Raw genomic sequence first — 14849 nt, 5'->3', positions numbered from 1 at the left:
AGTAGCCATAAATATGCATTGAACTTGTTTAGAGACATTTGCTTGTAGCTGGTAAAAAATTGTGGAGTCAAAGGTGAAGATGAATGAATGAATCCATGCGAATAACAACCGGGTATCCATATTGATTTGGACAGGGTTATTTAAGAAATCATTATTCAAACGGGAAATCAAATTAATATGAAGATATATTGAAAACATGTATTATATTCATTAAAATCAATTGATTTTGTCAACAAAATATGTTAAAACCCATTGACAATGAATTGGTTGTGAGGACATAAACTATCAAAATGGTATTGATCTTGAAACATCCCTTTTTAAGTTTGAAATGGAAAACACAAATAGTTGTGAGGACATAAACCATCAAGATGGTATTTGATGTTGAAACATCCTTTTTTAAGTGTGAAATGGAAAATACAAATAGTGTATTGTAGCATCTTTTTTTAAGTTTGAAATGGAAAACACAAATAGTTGTGAGGACACAAACCATGAAAACAGTATTTGATCTTGAAACATCCTTTTTTAAGTTTGAAATGGAAAATACAAACAGTGAATTGTAACAGAAGAGGTTCGAGAAGGAATATAATATTCTAAAGAACATTGTGCTTGTCATTCCATATTTGAAGTCGTATGAAAACATGCTGGAGGCATCGAAGACCTGAAGAAGCAATAATGGACCTGCAAAATGTATATTTTGTTAGAATTAGTAATATGTAAATCAGCTGCGGAAATTTATTAGCAATACTTTGCAGGTGAGGTGTGTTAAAATGAATCTGGAATGAATGGAAATGAAGTTACCTTTGCTATGGGGATTTATATATTGTTAGTGGAAGATGCATGGTGAATAACGGCATATTGAACACCATTGGAGGTTAATGCGTAGTTGGAGATGCATATCTTTTGCTAGGCATTCTACCTGTAGTTGCCTAGGTATGCTATTTTTGAGTCCATGTGTCCTGTTGCAAAAGAAAGAAAATGTTAGAATGAGATGTATAGATAATATAAAGACATTCTAATATTTGCTTAATTATTAATATTGATTAAAGTTGGTTGTTGTTGAAAGATATGAAAAGTATGCTATGAAATAGAATGAGGTAAATAAATGGAGGAAACCTTTTGGTGATGTTAAAGTATGGGTTGGAGCAGATTATCTGGAGGCGGCATTGAACGGAGAGTTTCTTCTGCGTGTTTTCTGCGAGCAATGTTTTTGTTGTCTTTCATTTTACTGTAACGATCGAAACTGAATGCGGGGCTAATCCGGAGATCTTGTAGAGAAGGCACTCTTGAAATAGCTGTGAATGTGAGACCTTAACGTTCTATTTTTCCAATGTCAATTGTTGCTTTTGGAAGTGTCATACCTTGAGATTTATGTATGGTTAAAGCCCAAGCCATCTTCAGTGGAATTTGTGCACGTCCATTTCTTTTTACTACTGGAATAGGCAAGTGAGTGGGGTTTCTCTCATCCCAAGGAGGCCCAATGTATTTGGGAAAATATACGACAACAAATGTTGGAATTTGTGGTGGTGCAGTTGATTCTCTATAAAAGATGGTCACAATTTCTCCGAGGGAACCATTAACAAGTCCGGCTGAAACCATAACTTTTTCGCCATTGCATAGTAATACAATTCGCTCAAGTTGCTCATCTTCTGAGGAAATGCTGGAATATGTGTTGTCATCTTCAGCAATGGATCTTGCAATAGGAGTGTTTAGAGATTTCATCATTTGCTTATTATGGACCATTGTTTGAGCATTTGTTGGAAATAGATGCATGGAATCATGGAATGAACATATTTCTTCTTCCGATAAAAAGGAATCTGTGCGCGACATGAGTATGTTGTAGTCGTCGATTGTTGGATTTGCATCTCGAATGTTCTGGAGAATGTTCCTGAAAGTAACTTGTGCGATGTTTTCACCTTGTTGACGAAATATTGTGTCTAATGTGATGGTTGTGTTGAAGGTGTTCCATAGTGTGCTTCTGTGGCTCGTCCCTGCATATAGAGGTATGTCTTTGACGGGTGGCAGCTGACCGAGATCACCAACCAATATAATGGAATAGCCACCGAAAGGAGTGTTTCTTTGGCCGAGAAATGCCTCTCGAAGACGTTCATCAATATGGCTGAGAAGCTTTGGCCCAATGAAGCTCATTTCATCGATTAGTATGTATCTTATATGCCTGAGTTCTTCTTGGAATTTTTCAAGAGCATTACCTTGTAAGGGCATAAGATCCTTTATAGGAAGGTGCAGAGCGGAATGGATTGTCGCTGCTTGTATGTTGAAGGCAGCAACCCCTGTAGGGGCGAGGAGCATGATCAGTGAAGGTTCTGGGCTTGCAAGGCTTATGAGCATATCTTTGATGCAATTAATAAGGAGGGATTTTCCTGTACCGACAGTGCCTTGTATTATCATTCTGAGAGCGAGTAAATAATCCTTCCTAGCAAAATGATTAGAAATAATATTTAGAGCTTTTCTTTACATTGGAGATAATGTAGTAAGGGTCGCCAGGATATGTTGATGTGTTTGAAGAATGCGGTAGATGGAGCGGCTATTCTCAATGAATTGTATGGCATTATTTTGTAGATCCAATGGGATAGTGGTATGATTCCAATTATGGGTGTCATCAAAGCCACGAAGACCAAGCATGTCAAGGTCATTTATGAAAAGCTCATTTGTAGGGTGTAATTGGGAAAGTAATTCCCATTCATTTATTTCCATGGTGTCTGGAGGATTGGTTTCATGAATAGTTGAGGTATCATTTGTGACAGATTCAATATCAGATAGTGTGCGGTGTTGATGCCAAGGTTTGTAGAATGGACGAAATGTTTGCCAATTTGTGATGAATTCTGCAGCAGAATCTCCTATATCTTGTATGATATGGCGAAAAGGTTTGTATAGCATAAGTTCAACCCTGCAAAATTCAGCGTAGCAAGGTTCTGTTGTGGATGGTATGGAGGAGTAACGTGGTATGACCCGAACAATTACTTTTGTAGGTCGTTGTTTCCATTTGTTTGTTTTGCGACGAGGATCATATGACCAGGATCTTGCCAATTCTATTAGTGATGTGGATTCTAGGGTAGAAAGGCGTTGGATATATGTATCTATGATGTGTGGGGATGTAGTGGAGGGGGTGTTCGTTTGTGGAAGGCACATAAGAATTTTTTGGTTTACATTTAAAGAAATGAATGGTCGACTACATAATTTTAATGGTAATTTTTGCAGCATATGGCAGGTTTCTTGTGCTCCAATGTCACGATCAACAAGGGTTTCTGCAAGAAATTTTCGAAATTTGGATGTTGCTGGGTCAGCAATGGGTGAAGCCAGGATAATTCTGCGTAGCATGTGGTGGAAGCTTTCAGATTTTTTTTTCTGCTTTGGATGCATATTTGGCGATATATTTTTGTACTGCGTGTATGGAGAGTACTGGTTGGCAGTCAGCATTTGCACGCCAAATAGATAAGATAGTAGGGTTATGGCTATTGAGTCGATCGTCGTTACGAGTAGGGGTGTATGTTTTCTGGCCATTGGAATCAATGAATAAGGCCGATTTTGGATGTAATTCCCATGGTGCTTTATAACGACATTGGAGTGAGGATCCATTTTTTCTTAGGCATGTGCTTTCTGAGCATTTTGTGTGACGTTCAACACAATTGATGAGTTGTTCATAGTCACTGAAAGGATTGGTTCTGAAGATTTGCGGTGTGGACAATAGACAAGGGTCTTCGGGATTTGTGCAAGCAATTGGCTGGTTTGAAGTCGAAGGAGGACGAGGGTTCCAAGCGGAAATATATTTGTCGAAGAATTGCCTTGTAATATCAACTGCTTCTGTGTCTTCCCAGTTGAGATTTTCTATATCAGGTGCATTTTCTATCCAAAGGAAACCATGGATGTGTGCAGATCCCCTATGTTGCCATTCATACCTATCAAGTATGCGTTTTTGTAAGATAACTTTGCAATAGGTGAGGAATGTTGTTTCGAGTTTTTGGAAAAAAAAATGCCGTAGAATGCGTACCTATACCAGTAATCTTTTGTATTCAAGTGTTTCTCTAAGATAATCTCACGAAATGCTGTGAATCTATGGTGCATATATAGTGATGTTAAATGTGGGTAAGAGATAATGTTATCATTTCTCCACTTTTGTTGTTTTGCAATATCAGAAGGAAGACATCCGGGCATGATTGCATGAAGATCAGGCCATTTTGTATCAGCTGCACTTAATGTGAAGAAGAACGTCGGGCAACCGAGTTGAGATATCATGTCCGTTAGTTCATTTTTAGCTTTGTGCCAAAATGATCTTGTTCCACGTAAAGAGCTACCGAATTGCATGACTTGCTCTGCCAATTGCTCATCTGGAAATTTTTCTAATCGGATGTTCATATCTTGAATAGATATTGGGAAGTTATCTGTGATGTTCTTTTTCACAAAAATCGATGTTGTTTCTTGACTGCGATGTCGGATCATGAGATTATATATGTAATAACGAAAGCGTGGGTGCTTTCCAAATCTATTATCGTAGTAACATATGAGATGAAGTGCATATTCATGTAACTACACTGCTTTCATTCTTGGCTGATTTGGCATTGCAGCTCCTGTCGGGAAAAGGGTGGGGAAAGCCATAGAGAGTAGACCTTCTGTGTTGTATTTATTGACTGGTGATAAACCAATTTTTGGCCACTCAATTGTAGTATCTGATTGGTGGTTGTAAGCATGCAAATAATGGCGGATTTCTTGGATTTCTGTATTTGTATTAGGTATGATGGGTATGAATGATGATGTTTGGTTTACAGATGGGTCTGCAGAATCTTCGGTGAGCTCATGTGGTGGTTCAAGTGAAAGGTGGACAGCGGTTTCTGTAGTATTGGAATGGTGAAGGGAGGAGGAGACATCGGCGGGGATTGCTGGTAAGGATGCCAGTGCGTTGGTATCAATACGAACATTCTTATAGTATGGGTCATTTGCCAATTTGTATTCTAATGCAGCGAGAACGCGATGTCTACTGAAAATGAAATCATAAGCCTTATGGTCATTACTATGACGTGTGACAATTAGGATGTCCAAGTGTTCAACACGTCGCGGCAACATGTTTGCGATTTCTGTAATGTCTTGAGGAAAACAAATTGTGTGGCCACTGTATTTATATTGGCCACCACGTGCATGTGTTACTTGCAGTATAGGGTTAACCCTAGCAATGAGAATTTCTTCTATTTGCGAAAGAGATGTAAGGATAGCTGGTTGAGGACCAGGGTCCATGTTGTTTGATAATGAGAAGCGATGACCCTTTGTTTCAGAGACACATCTGGAGCAGCAATACGTGTGGTTGGAATTGCGGATATGTATTCCAGGATATGATTCAAGACAAATGGAGCATGGGCATTTAGGTGGAAGTTTATCAATCTTTGCACGGAAATCTCGATGTGCTTGATTAGTATAAACATTGTTGAAAGCATGTGCGAAGGAGGGGTTAGGGCAACGAGGCATGGATGTATTTGTTTGAGAGGTTTGCCGAGAAGATAAAGAGTTTGATAATTGCAAGGGAGGATTGTTTTCCGGGTGGGCCATTTCAGAGGAGGAATGTTGGTTTTCCTTATGTTTTTTTTGTTTTTGACATTCTCTTATGTCTTTGTTTGCGTGATAAAGCTCACGGCGACGTACATTTATTCGTTCTTTATTTGTTGCATAGTATCTTCGAGCACGTTCATTATTAGAAGAAGAAGCCATTCGAAAAATTTATGGTACCTATAAGCAAGAGAGGGGAAAATAAGAATGTTATTTGGAGACAACAACCATGTTATTGTATGAAAGCGAAAGAAGGGTAAAAAATTCAAGCTAAAGTGAAATAAGGGAAAAAAATCTAAGTTTTGAATAGTTTTATGTGAATTTTTTTATTTGAATAATATGTTTGAAAGAACATAGTAGTATTTTTTCTTTATACATGTAGATAGTTTCATGTGTAACGTAGCAAGTCACGTCATTTTTTAAAAGAAGATGATAAAAGAAAAAAAGAATGTGAATTTGTCTACTCACATAATGCTAGATACAATGGAGGACGAATACTTATTTCAATGCCATATAAGAAAATTTGATAAGAAGGCATGCAACAGTATATCTTGTAAAGTTGTATTTATAAAATTGGACAATAGGAATTGTCAAAAAGCAAGGAATACATTTTGCAATATTTATCTACAATGTCGAGATGTTCTGAATTTCTCGAAGGATGTTGTTGCATTCTGTCGTGAAATGCAACTTTTCTTCTTTTATGATAACGCATTTCAATCGTGGCACTTCTTTAAAAGTTTTTGTCTTCACTGATAGCGTGAAGATATGATCTGTCCATAGAGCTTTAGAGACAATTTCCTTGATCAGTTCTGGATCTGAAGACAATAAATAGAAGTCTTTGGCATTATTTCCAAGAATTGTGGATCCTGCGTCTTCGAAAGCAATAGTTGAAGCTAATTCACCAGTGTGATCTTGTATGTCGATTTTCAATAAGTATCTGTAATCACAGTCACTTACTTTAGCGTTGCATTTTGGGCAGAACCACATCCCTGTATTTTGTGGAATAAGTTTTTTCATGCATTTTTTCCCACCAACGATCGACGGGCAAGAAATGTAGTAAAAACTATCCATCCCAATTTTTGTTATTGTGCCCTTTAATTGAAAAAATGTTGGTTTCTCTAAGGAATCCATACTGTAAATGTCAGCAATTGTTATTTTTTTTTGTTGATGGCCAAAAGGAGATATTGTTGTCAAAGATGTAGAAGCTGCAGTCGAACCTTCTTTTTTAAACCACGACTTTAGCGTATGGGCCTCTTCAATGTCAGGATCTACAAGAACAATGGATCTCGTTGTAGTGCCGATATTTTTTCCATTAAACTCTCCAACACGTGCAGATTTGATTGCAATGCTGGGGTTATTTCCTGTAGCACATAGGGAGGAGATTTCCTGTGACACGGCATTAAAATTATCTCCCCAAAAGATTGCATCTATGTTATACCCTGACATGTCTTGAAGTTGTACTATTTGTTTATTAACTTCAGAGCCGTCTTTTCTACGTATAGTGCATACACTGGAAATGGCTGTGACAACACCAAGAATATCAACAATGGAGTTGACGTTTGTTTTTCTGATATCATTAATTGATTTTATATTGAATCGTACTGTTGGATTATGTTTTTTTTCGTTGGCAACATGTTCTATGGTAGATGTTGCATTCAACAAAATTTTCTAGTCATTGTTCAAGTGGTTGTATTGCTTATTAGCCATTTTTACATTCCCTTTAGAGACAATGTAGACATTTTCATTTTGGATTTTGTCGAAAAAATAATCTGCGACATTATTGAAACATGTAATATGTATTTCTCCACCCTCTGTATCGAACAGGTCAAAACCAAACACTTTACCGGGTCCGTATTGATTCTGAAACTGTCAAAGAGTTGTTTTCCTTTGGACGTATCCTTTTATGCACCAATTTGAGTGGTAAGGGTTTAATGATTTGATGGGAATTTGAACTAGCAGAACAGATGGAGTTGGAGTAGTTGGAAGAGGGCAGTGTCTTTTTGATAAAGGAGTTGGGTCCGATGAGGATGGAGTGCTTTCACCAGATGTGATCGAGATACTCATAGTTTTTGGATTGCCAATTTAGGGTGCAGATGAAGTAGACATTTTAAAGTCCATTAGCTTTATAGACCTACACGACAATGAGAGTCATAGGAATAACTGTTAGAAGCAATTGTGTTATAAATAAAAAATGTTAAATTTGAAATAAGAAATTTATAACAAACTTACGTTGATGGACCGATAGCTAAGGTAGCCCAACTTTTAACATTTATAACAGAACCCTTTTGTAGAAAGCCTGTTGCTACGAGATCATTGAAATCTTTTGGAAGCATGATGTGTTTCTTATGTGTTCCGTCTGAAATTGCAGTACGATATCGTGGAGTTGAATTTTGCATTGATTGTATTGGTTCAAGTTCAACAATTTGTAGGTATGGTTGAATATGAGTTGATCCAGATAACATCAAGGAAATTGCATTCTGAGTAAGGTTTGTTGCCATTTTCTGGTACAAAACAAAACACAAAATGTTGTTTTCTTCGCATAAGATGTTTAATATTCATTACATTCCTACAGCATTACTTGAAAATATATGAATTAAAGGGCAAAGGGCAAGAAGCATGTTCAATTTGTTTCTAAATGAGTGGATATCTAAGCTTGGAAACATAATGAAGAAAGATATTTATAACAACAACTTTTATACGCTCATTTTTTTGAAACATAGTTTCACCAAGCGAAGAGGAAGAAGGAGAGGGAGAAACAGACGAAGTAGAAGGTTGGAGGGTAACTCTAGTATCATCTAGTTGCTGATTTGATTTCTCAAGAATCATGGTGTTTTGAACGACAGAGGTCAAGAAAAGCCATACCGGCAGGCCAATTGCAAGCCCTGGAAGGGACAATGTAGCCATATGAGGTGCACCAACATCTCCCCTAGAGGAAAAGGGAGTAGGATTCCCCCAAGGGGAAATCCTTGATTGGTGGAGTCCATTTTTTCTATATGAGACCAATGAGGGAACAGTGATGTTATTCTGATTTGAATAAATTTTACAACGCTTTGACACAACTTGCTTTTTGAATTTTTAAGAGTCGAGAAAAAGCTAAAGATGACTCTAGTCGCCTTCGATTTGGGCAACTCTAGTATCATCTGGTTGCTAATTTGATTGCTCAAGAATCACGGTGATTTGAACGAGAGAGGTCGAGAAAAGCCATATTGGCGGGCCAACTGCAAGCCTTGGAATGGATAATGTAGCCATATGAGGTGCACCAACATCTCCCCTAGAGGAAAAGGGAGTAGGATTCCCCCAAGGGGAAATTTTTGATTGGTGGACTCCATTTTCTCACCCTAAGACCAACGAGGGAACAACGATGTTATTCCGATTGAAATAAATTTTATGACGCTTTGACACAATTTGCTTTTTCAATTTTTAAGAGTCGAGAAAAAGCTAAAGATGACTCTATTCGCCTTTGATTTTTAATGAGCCTGAAGTGACAAGTGCTCAGATGGACCTTTTCTTTTAAGGAGTCTGAAAAGGAATGAAAGTGACTACTTTGGATATCTAGACATGGGGATTACCAAACCAATCGCAAAACTGCAGAATACTTTTTATGGTACGGCAGTCAATCTTCTCGAATGTTGTGTTCAGTGCATTGCGATCGATAGGGTGGCAGACACAGCTTCCTAAGGATAAAGGGTATAGCCTACTGTGGTCTCCCAATATATACTCGACGATACGTGGGAGCACAAGTCCGTACTGGCACTTGTCATTTCAAAGAGGAGGAATCACCCAACCTACGATGAAAGCAATAGTTACCAGGCTTTACGACGCCGAAACACGTCTCTAGCCTAGACTTCAAAACGTTGTACGTTAGGTTCCAAAGCGTTTTTATGTTTATTGAAATTTATTTTACAGTTGATCTTTCTTAAGAAGTTTGCCTTTAAGGTTGATCGCGTGATGTACATATACAATTCCTAAATATGCAATCTAAGATGATAAACAGTCGTTTACTTTCTTTTTGCAGTGAAAATCCTAGCTACTAAGGAAAGAGAAGTGAAATTGTTTCAACATAGAGTAGAGAGCACACACTAAGTCATAAATCAATTTCCGCATGCATTCTAAATACAAATGCACATGCATGTATTTGTTTTCCACTTTCTTAATGTGTGGATGACAAAAAAAATTCCAAGTGGAATATAATATCAATACAGGGATATGGCTATTCCAGAATTCTGATAGACATGAGCAAAGCTATTAAAGTTGGTATCTAAGATTTCTAGAGTCTGTTCACTAGAAATAAGACAGTCACGATGGCACCACTTTGCATTAGTTTAACACAAAGGAATAAAGTTTAAATTATCAAGAAAGCATATATATAACTGAATCAATTCAATTAGGAAATAATTTTGAATCAAATTTATAAGACTCTGTATCTGCTCTGTGGCTAATGTACAATTGATGGCAGAGGATTTTCTATCATAGTCCATGGATGAAATAGAAATTAAAAAAAAAAAACTCAGAAAGGAGATTAAGGTTGTTACCAGAGATGAAGTAATACAGAAACATCCAGAAATGTCCTTGAAAGTTGAACCTGAAAAAGACGAGGGTTATGATCCTTGATCTCAAACATAGACTTATCACATTGAACCTTAACAAGACTAAGGTTACAATCTTCAATACCAAAAATAGATTATGACAGTGAACCCTAACAAGACTAAGTTTATGATCTTCAATACCAAACATAGACTTATCATTGTAAACATTAAAAAGACTAAGGTTATGATCTTCAGTACTTCTAAGAACAACCATACTTCCACTCCATATCTACAGGGGATGAAGTAGAGAATCGAGATCGCTACAGCACATACCTATGTGGGGTTCCAATTCACTGGCAAGGAAGAGGCCTCAAAAAGATACAAGCCTTGACCTAAGTGATAGAAACTCAAGGGACAGAAAAGTTAAAAGTAAAGGGGCCAAGTCTTGTTCAAGACAAGCATTCCATGAAAATGGTATATGGATTCCTTGAAACCCTACTAAATGCCAATGAAGATGAACATGGTGATCATAAATTCACAATAGAACAAATATATGCAAAAACAATACATTCTTTCATTAAGGCTTACAGGTACCTACATTAACAATGGGAAAGAGAAATTTTGATGCAGTAGTAGACACAAGCAGAGATGAGCATCATCTCTAATCTATGTTGGGAAGAGGTATTCAGAAAACCACCTCTAAAACCAAGAAAGATGATAAGATCCCTACAAGAGTGACTGAGCTTGGGAGTTTAGTGAAGCTGAAGAATGTTCCCTTATGGGCAATTTTTCTGGCAGTCATTCCTGGATCATTGCTTGCATCCATGATTTTTGTAGACCACAATGCTGCTTCCATTTTGATACAAGTAATCCTTCTGGCATCCCCAATTTACTTTTTAGTTTCATCGAGCAGAGGTTACTATTATTGCTTTTAACTTTCTAGAATTTATTAGGGTGCCATTTATTGTCATCTCTTTCTCTACTCTCAGTCCATATTGACTGGAATACAGGACAGGGTCACTATTAGACTGAATCAGACCCAAGTTTAGCCTAAATGAAATCAATAATTCCCTTTCGCTGCAGAATAAAGTTGGCCCCAATGCAAGAAGGACCATGTCAAGAAACTGGGATATATCAATTATAGCCATCCTTGTATTTATGTGTGGCATATTTGGGTTGCCTTTCTGCTACGGTCTTTTCTTTCAGGTAAAAGTGTGCTGAACATATCAGAGATGAAACCTGCTTCTACTGCAATCAACAACTTGACAGTCAAAATTATTGGTAGACTTCAATTATTTCAAATATAATTCAAGTATCTCAAATATTCCTCTTGTCATGTACACTTAACAGAGCCTGAAGCATGTCCAAGCTCTTACACATGAGAAACATTCGGATCTGGAGAGCCAGGAGTCCCAAAATGATATTAGAGTCCAGCGCATTTCAGGCCTGATTGCTTCCTTGCTGTCAGGCCTTCCACTTGCTCCAGGATTAAGTTGGGTCACTGCAAAAATTCCTCTTGCTGTGGTTGTTGGCTTATTCATAGAGGTAAGTTGAGATCATGACCTAAAAACCTGTTTGCAGAGTTCCATTTAAATCATTTTCACTAACTACAGGAAATTGCAATACCATGTTGGCTCATCTACAGAACTTGGACAACTACAGAATTTGCTCTCACTGTAAGTTCCTTGGAGTGATCCCTAAATTACAATTTATTAATACCCTCACAATTATTCTGAAAATAACTCTGTAAGTGGATAATATACAGGATACTGAATAACAACAGTTTATCAGAGGAGATGCCATGGCAGTTGACCAACTGCTTTAGCCTTACTACTCTGTAAGAATTTGCCTGAATTGGTGCTATTTTTTGTTCATTTCATCGTGAAATTACAGAGGAAATAATCCTCGTATATCAACTCGTAGTTATTCATACTGGAAACGATCAATTTGTTTTACAGAAACCTCTGCCACAACAATTTGTCTGGGATATCATTTGGTATATGTCTAGAATGATATAAATCATCGCTGGAATTCAGTCAATATCTGGTGTTCTGAAAAAAATGCGTTTATAATAATCTTCTAAGACGTAACAGAGATATATACTGGTTTGGAATACAGTTTTGCGGCATCTCCTTAGGTCAACGTTGTTGGGCAGTGGGTAAAGAACGGGTTATACAAACATAGCTGGTTCATCAACAATGGATGAAATGGAATAAGAAAATTCAGTGACACAGAAGTTCTTGGTTGGTTCACGATCAAAGAAGGATATGGGTTACAAAAATTTGATGCCATAAAATTTCCTTTGCACTTTGACAATGGCAAAAATCTCCTTTCCATTTATGTGCAAATTCATGTTTTTTTTTTTTCTCGATAAGACTAATTCTATTAAGCAGTAAAATATTGTACAAGAGGATACATTCCAGAGATGCAGGATACCGACAACCGGAAATGATAGGACTATCAACCTCGGTTCCGGGAAATGAGATAAGCAAGCAAGGAGCTACAACTAGTCACTGAAAGCTTAAGAAGCATTGAATGCTACCCTGAAAGAGTAGGGGTTTCAACACAAAGCTTTTTCCCTTTCCTTTTTTTAACTTCAACCCAACCACTTTGGGGTGGATGGGCGATTACAACTTGCAGATTGGGGTCCTCCACAGGGGAGCCCTCCTTTTCTGAGTCCGAGGAAGAGGACAAATGGACACGTTTCTGAGCAATGGCTGGATCAGAGGAAGGCGCCAGGCCCTCGGTGGAAGGGGCCACAGTATGAGGGGCCTGATTCAATTCTTCATCGCTATCTTCATCTTTAGAACTGGAGGAATCAGAATCCCCGACTGGAGGAGGAGAGCATGGAGCCCATCGTTTGGACTTGGGCTTGGAGTCGTTGGCCTTGTTCTTTTTTGCCGGGCGAGATGGGCAAGTATTCTGCAAGTGCCCAGATTGTTGGCAATGGCGGCACCGAAAAGCAGTGTTCTCGTAATCCAGCGTCTGGGTCCAGACAAAGTCATTTATCTTGAGATTGATTTGTTCTGGAAGACCTTTGCTCAGGTCTAACTCCACACACACTCTTGCATATGAGTAGAGACCTTTGGATTCCCGCCAAAAATCTCCATGGATGAAGCTGCCCAATGTGTCTCCTATAGCTCTGAAGACACGAGTATTCCATAGATGAGCAGGTAAGTTTGGAAGCCGAATCCATACAGGTGTCTTGGTAATGACTGCAGTGGCTGGATCAAAATCTGGAAACCAGGGAGTCAAAAAAAGCCCTGCAGTTCCCATGAACCAAGGGCCCTCTTCTAAGGCCTTTTCATAGTGCTTAATGTTATCAAAGAGAACAATGAAATAACCTTTCGAACAAAAAAAGATCTTACAATGATGTGTCCAGTTTGCATGGATCCATGCATAGAGATCCTGAGATCGAGGCCACAGTCCATTAAATCTGCAAATGATGGCTCTTTCTGCAAATTCTTGATGCTGGGAAGCCAGATCTTCATGCATGAGTTCAACAGAGGGAACTTCATCAATTTTTTCAACCAAGAAGGCCTTAGATTTAAGGGCTTCCGGGGGTTTGGGGTTCTCGGAGTGAACTGCGTCCTTATATGAGAAAGGCCGAGTAGAGGAAGATTGTCCCGCTGCACCTCCTCTCAAACGAAGGGTAGCCACCACCGAGCTGTTCCTGGAAATGCTGTAAGCAGAGAGGGATAGAGGGTTTTCAAGTTGTTTACCTTGAAAGAGAAGTTGCAGAAGGCTGGATGGGATCCCCATTCTGCGCTCTAGATTCAGTATGAGGTCCTACACTAGATCTGAAGGGCGAACCCATTGCATGATTGTTCTGCCTGCAGGCTGAGAAATCTGGATCTGAAAGGAGTCAGATAAGGGCTTTGACCCCATGCAGATCTCTGTATCTGGCCAGAACACGGGTTTTTCTGCCTTCTGGATGACCAGATCTGGCAGATCTTTGTCCGATCTGAGACTGCGATTCGGATAGCAAGTGATAGCCTCAGATCCATGCAGAGACCCTGCGGATGAATCATTTTCCAGCTCTCTCTTGCTTGGTTCCAAGGACGGCACGGAAGGTAGCAAAGCCAGAGCCTTGGCCTTGGGATCTTTAAGCTCCTGCTGCTGAGGGTGCAGCGATCGAATCCACCGGGGGTTGCTCGTCCGAGCAGGCGCAGCAGAGGCCCAGTCGTCGGTGGCGAGAGCGAAATATGCCTTCCCTTTTACTCCTCGCAAGACCCAGTCGGTATCATAGCATGCATGGGGTGCCTCCACGGCTGTAACGAATGTGTCGGGCCACACTCGTAATATCCTCCATGGATCTCTGATCTCCCCTACGAAGCTCCTCCTGGGCCGCTTTCTTACACTGCTGAGATGGGTTTCTTTGAGGGCCCGAGTTTCGATCTCGAGACCACCAATCCCTCCACTCGCTCTCCGAACGTTCTTCACAGCCATCGCTCTCCTCCCGCTATCGATCTATATTCCTATGATTTCATCGTATTAAGGAGGTTGATGGGTTTATTCATGTGCAAATTCATGTTACCAGATATATATATATATATATATATATATTAAAAAACATTATTGCATCAAAATGCCTTCAAATCTAGAGTACAATGATGTTCTTATTATTTGGGGGATTTGGGTTTCTTCCGGGGAAATTAGAGGAGTAGAAAGTAAAAAAAACTACACATTTTGGTTAATCAGTACAAAACATAAGAAGAAACCATATATGCCAGTAGATTTGTAGACTATTAAGAGTTAAAGGAAATTTTCACT

General features: G+C 38.8%; 1 protein-coding gene across 1 annotated transcript; it reads left to right on the top strand.

Annotated features, from left to right (window-relative positions):
- The first annotated feature begins 10744 nt into the window (after positions 1-10744).
- Positions 10745-11917, top strand: LOC149253535 (uncharacterized). Its single transcript, XM_089454525.1, has 5 exons — positions 10745-10942; positions 11160-11282; positions 11427-11621; positions 11739-11752; positions 11842-11917. Exons 1-5 carry the CDS (start codon positions 10745-10747, stop codon positions 11915-11917), a joined length of 606 nt encoding a protein of 201 aa, XP_089310651.1.
- Positions 11918-14849: the final 2932 nt, after the last annotated feature.

Source organism: Pinus tabuliformis, chromosome 7, assembly GCF_031772625.1.
Source record: "Pinus tabuliformis cultivar Carrire ecotype Pingquan chromosome 7, CPIR1, whole genome shotgun sequence".
Lineage (NCBI taxonomy): Eukaryota > Viridiplantae > Streptophyta > Pinopsida > Pinales > Pinaceae > Pinus > Pinus tabuliformis.
This window is presented reverse-complemented; position numbering and strand designations above follow the sequence as displayed.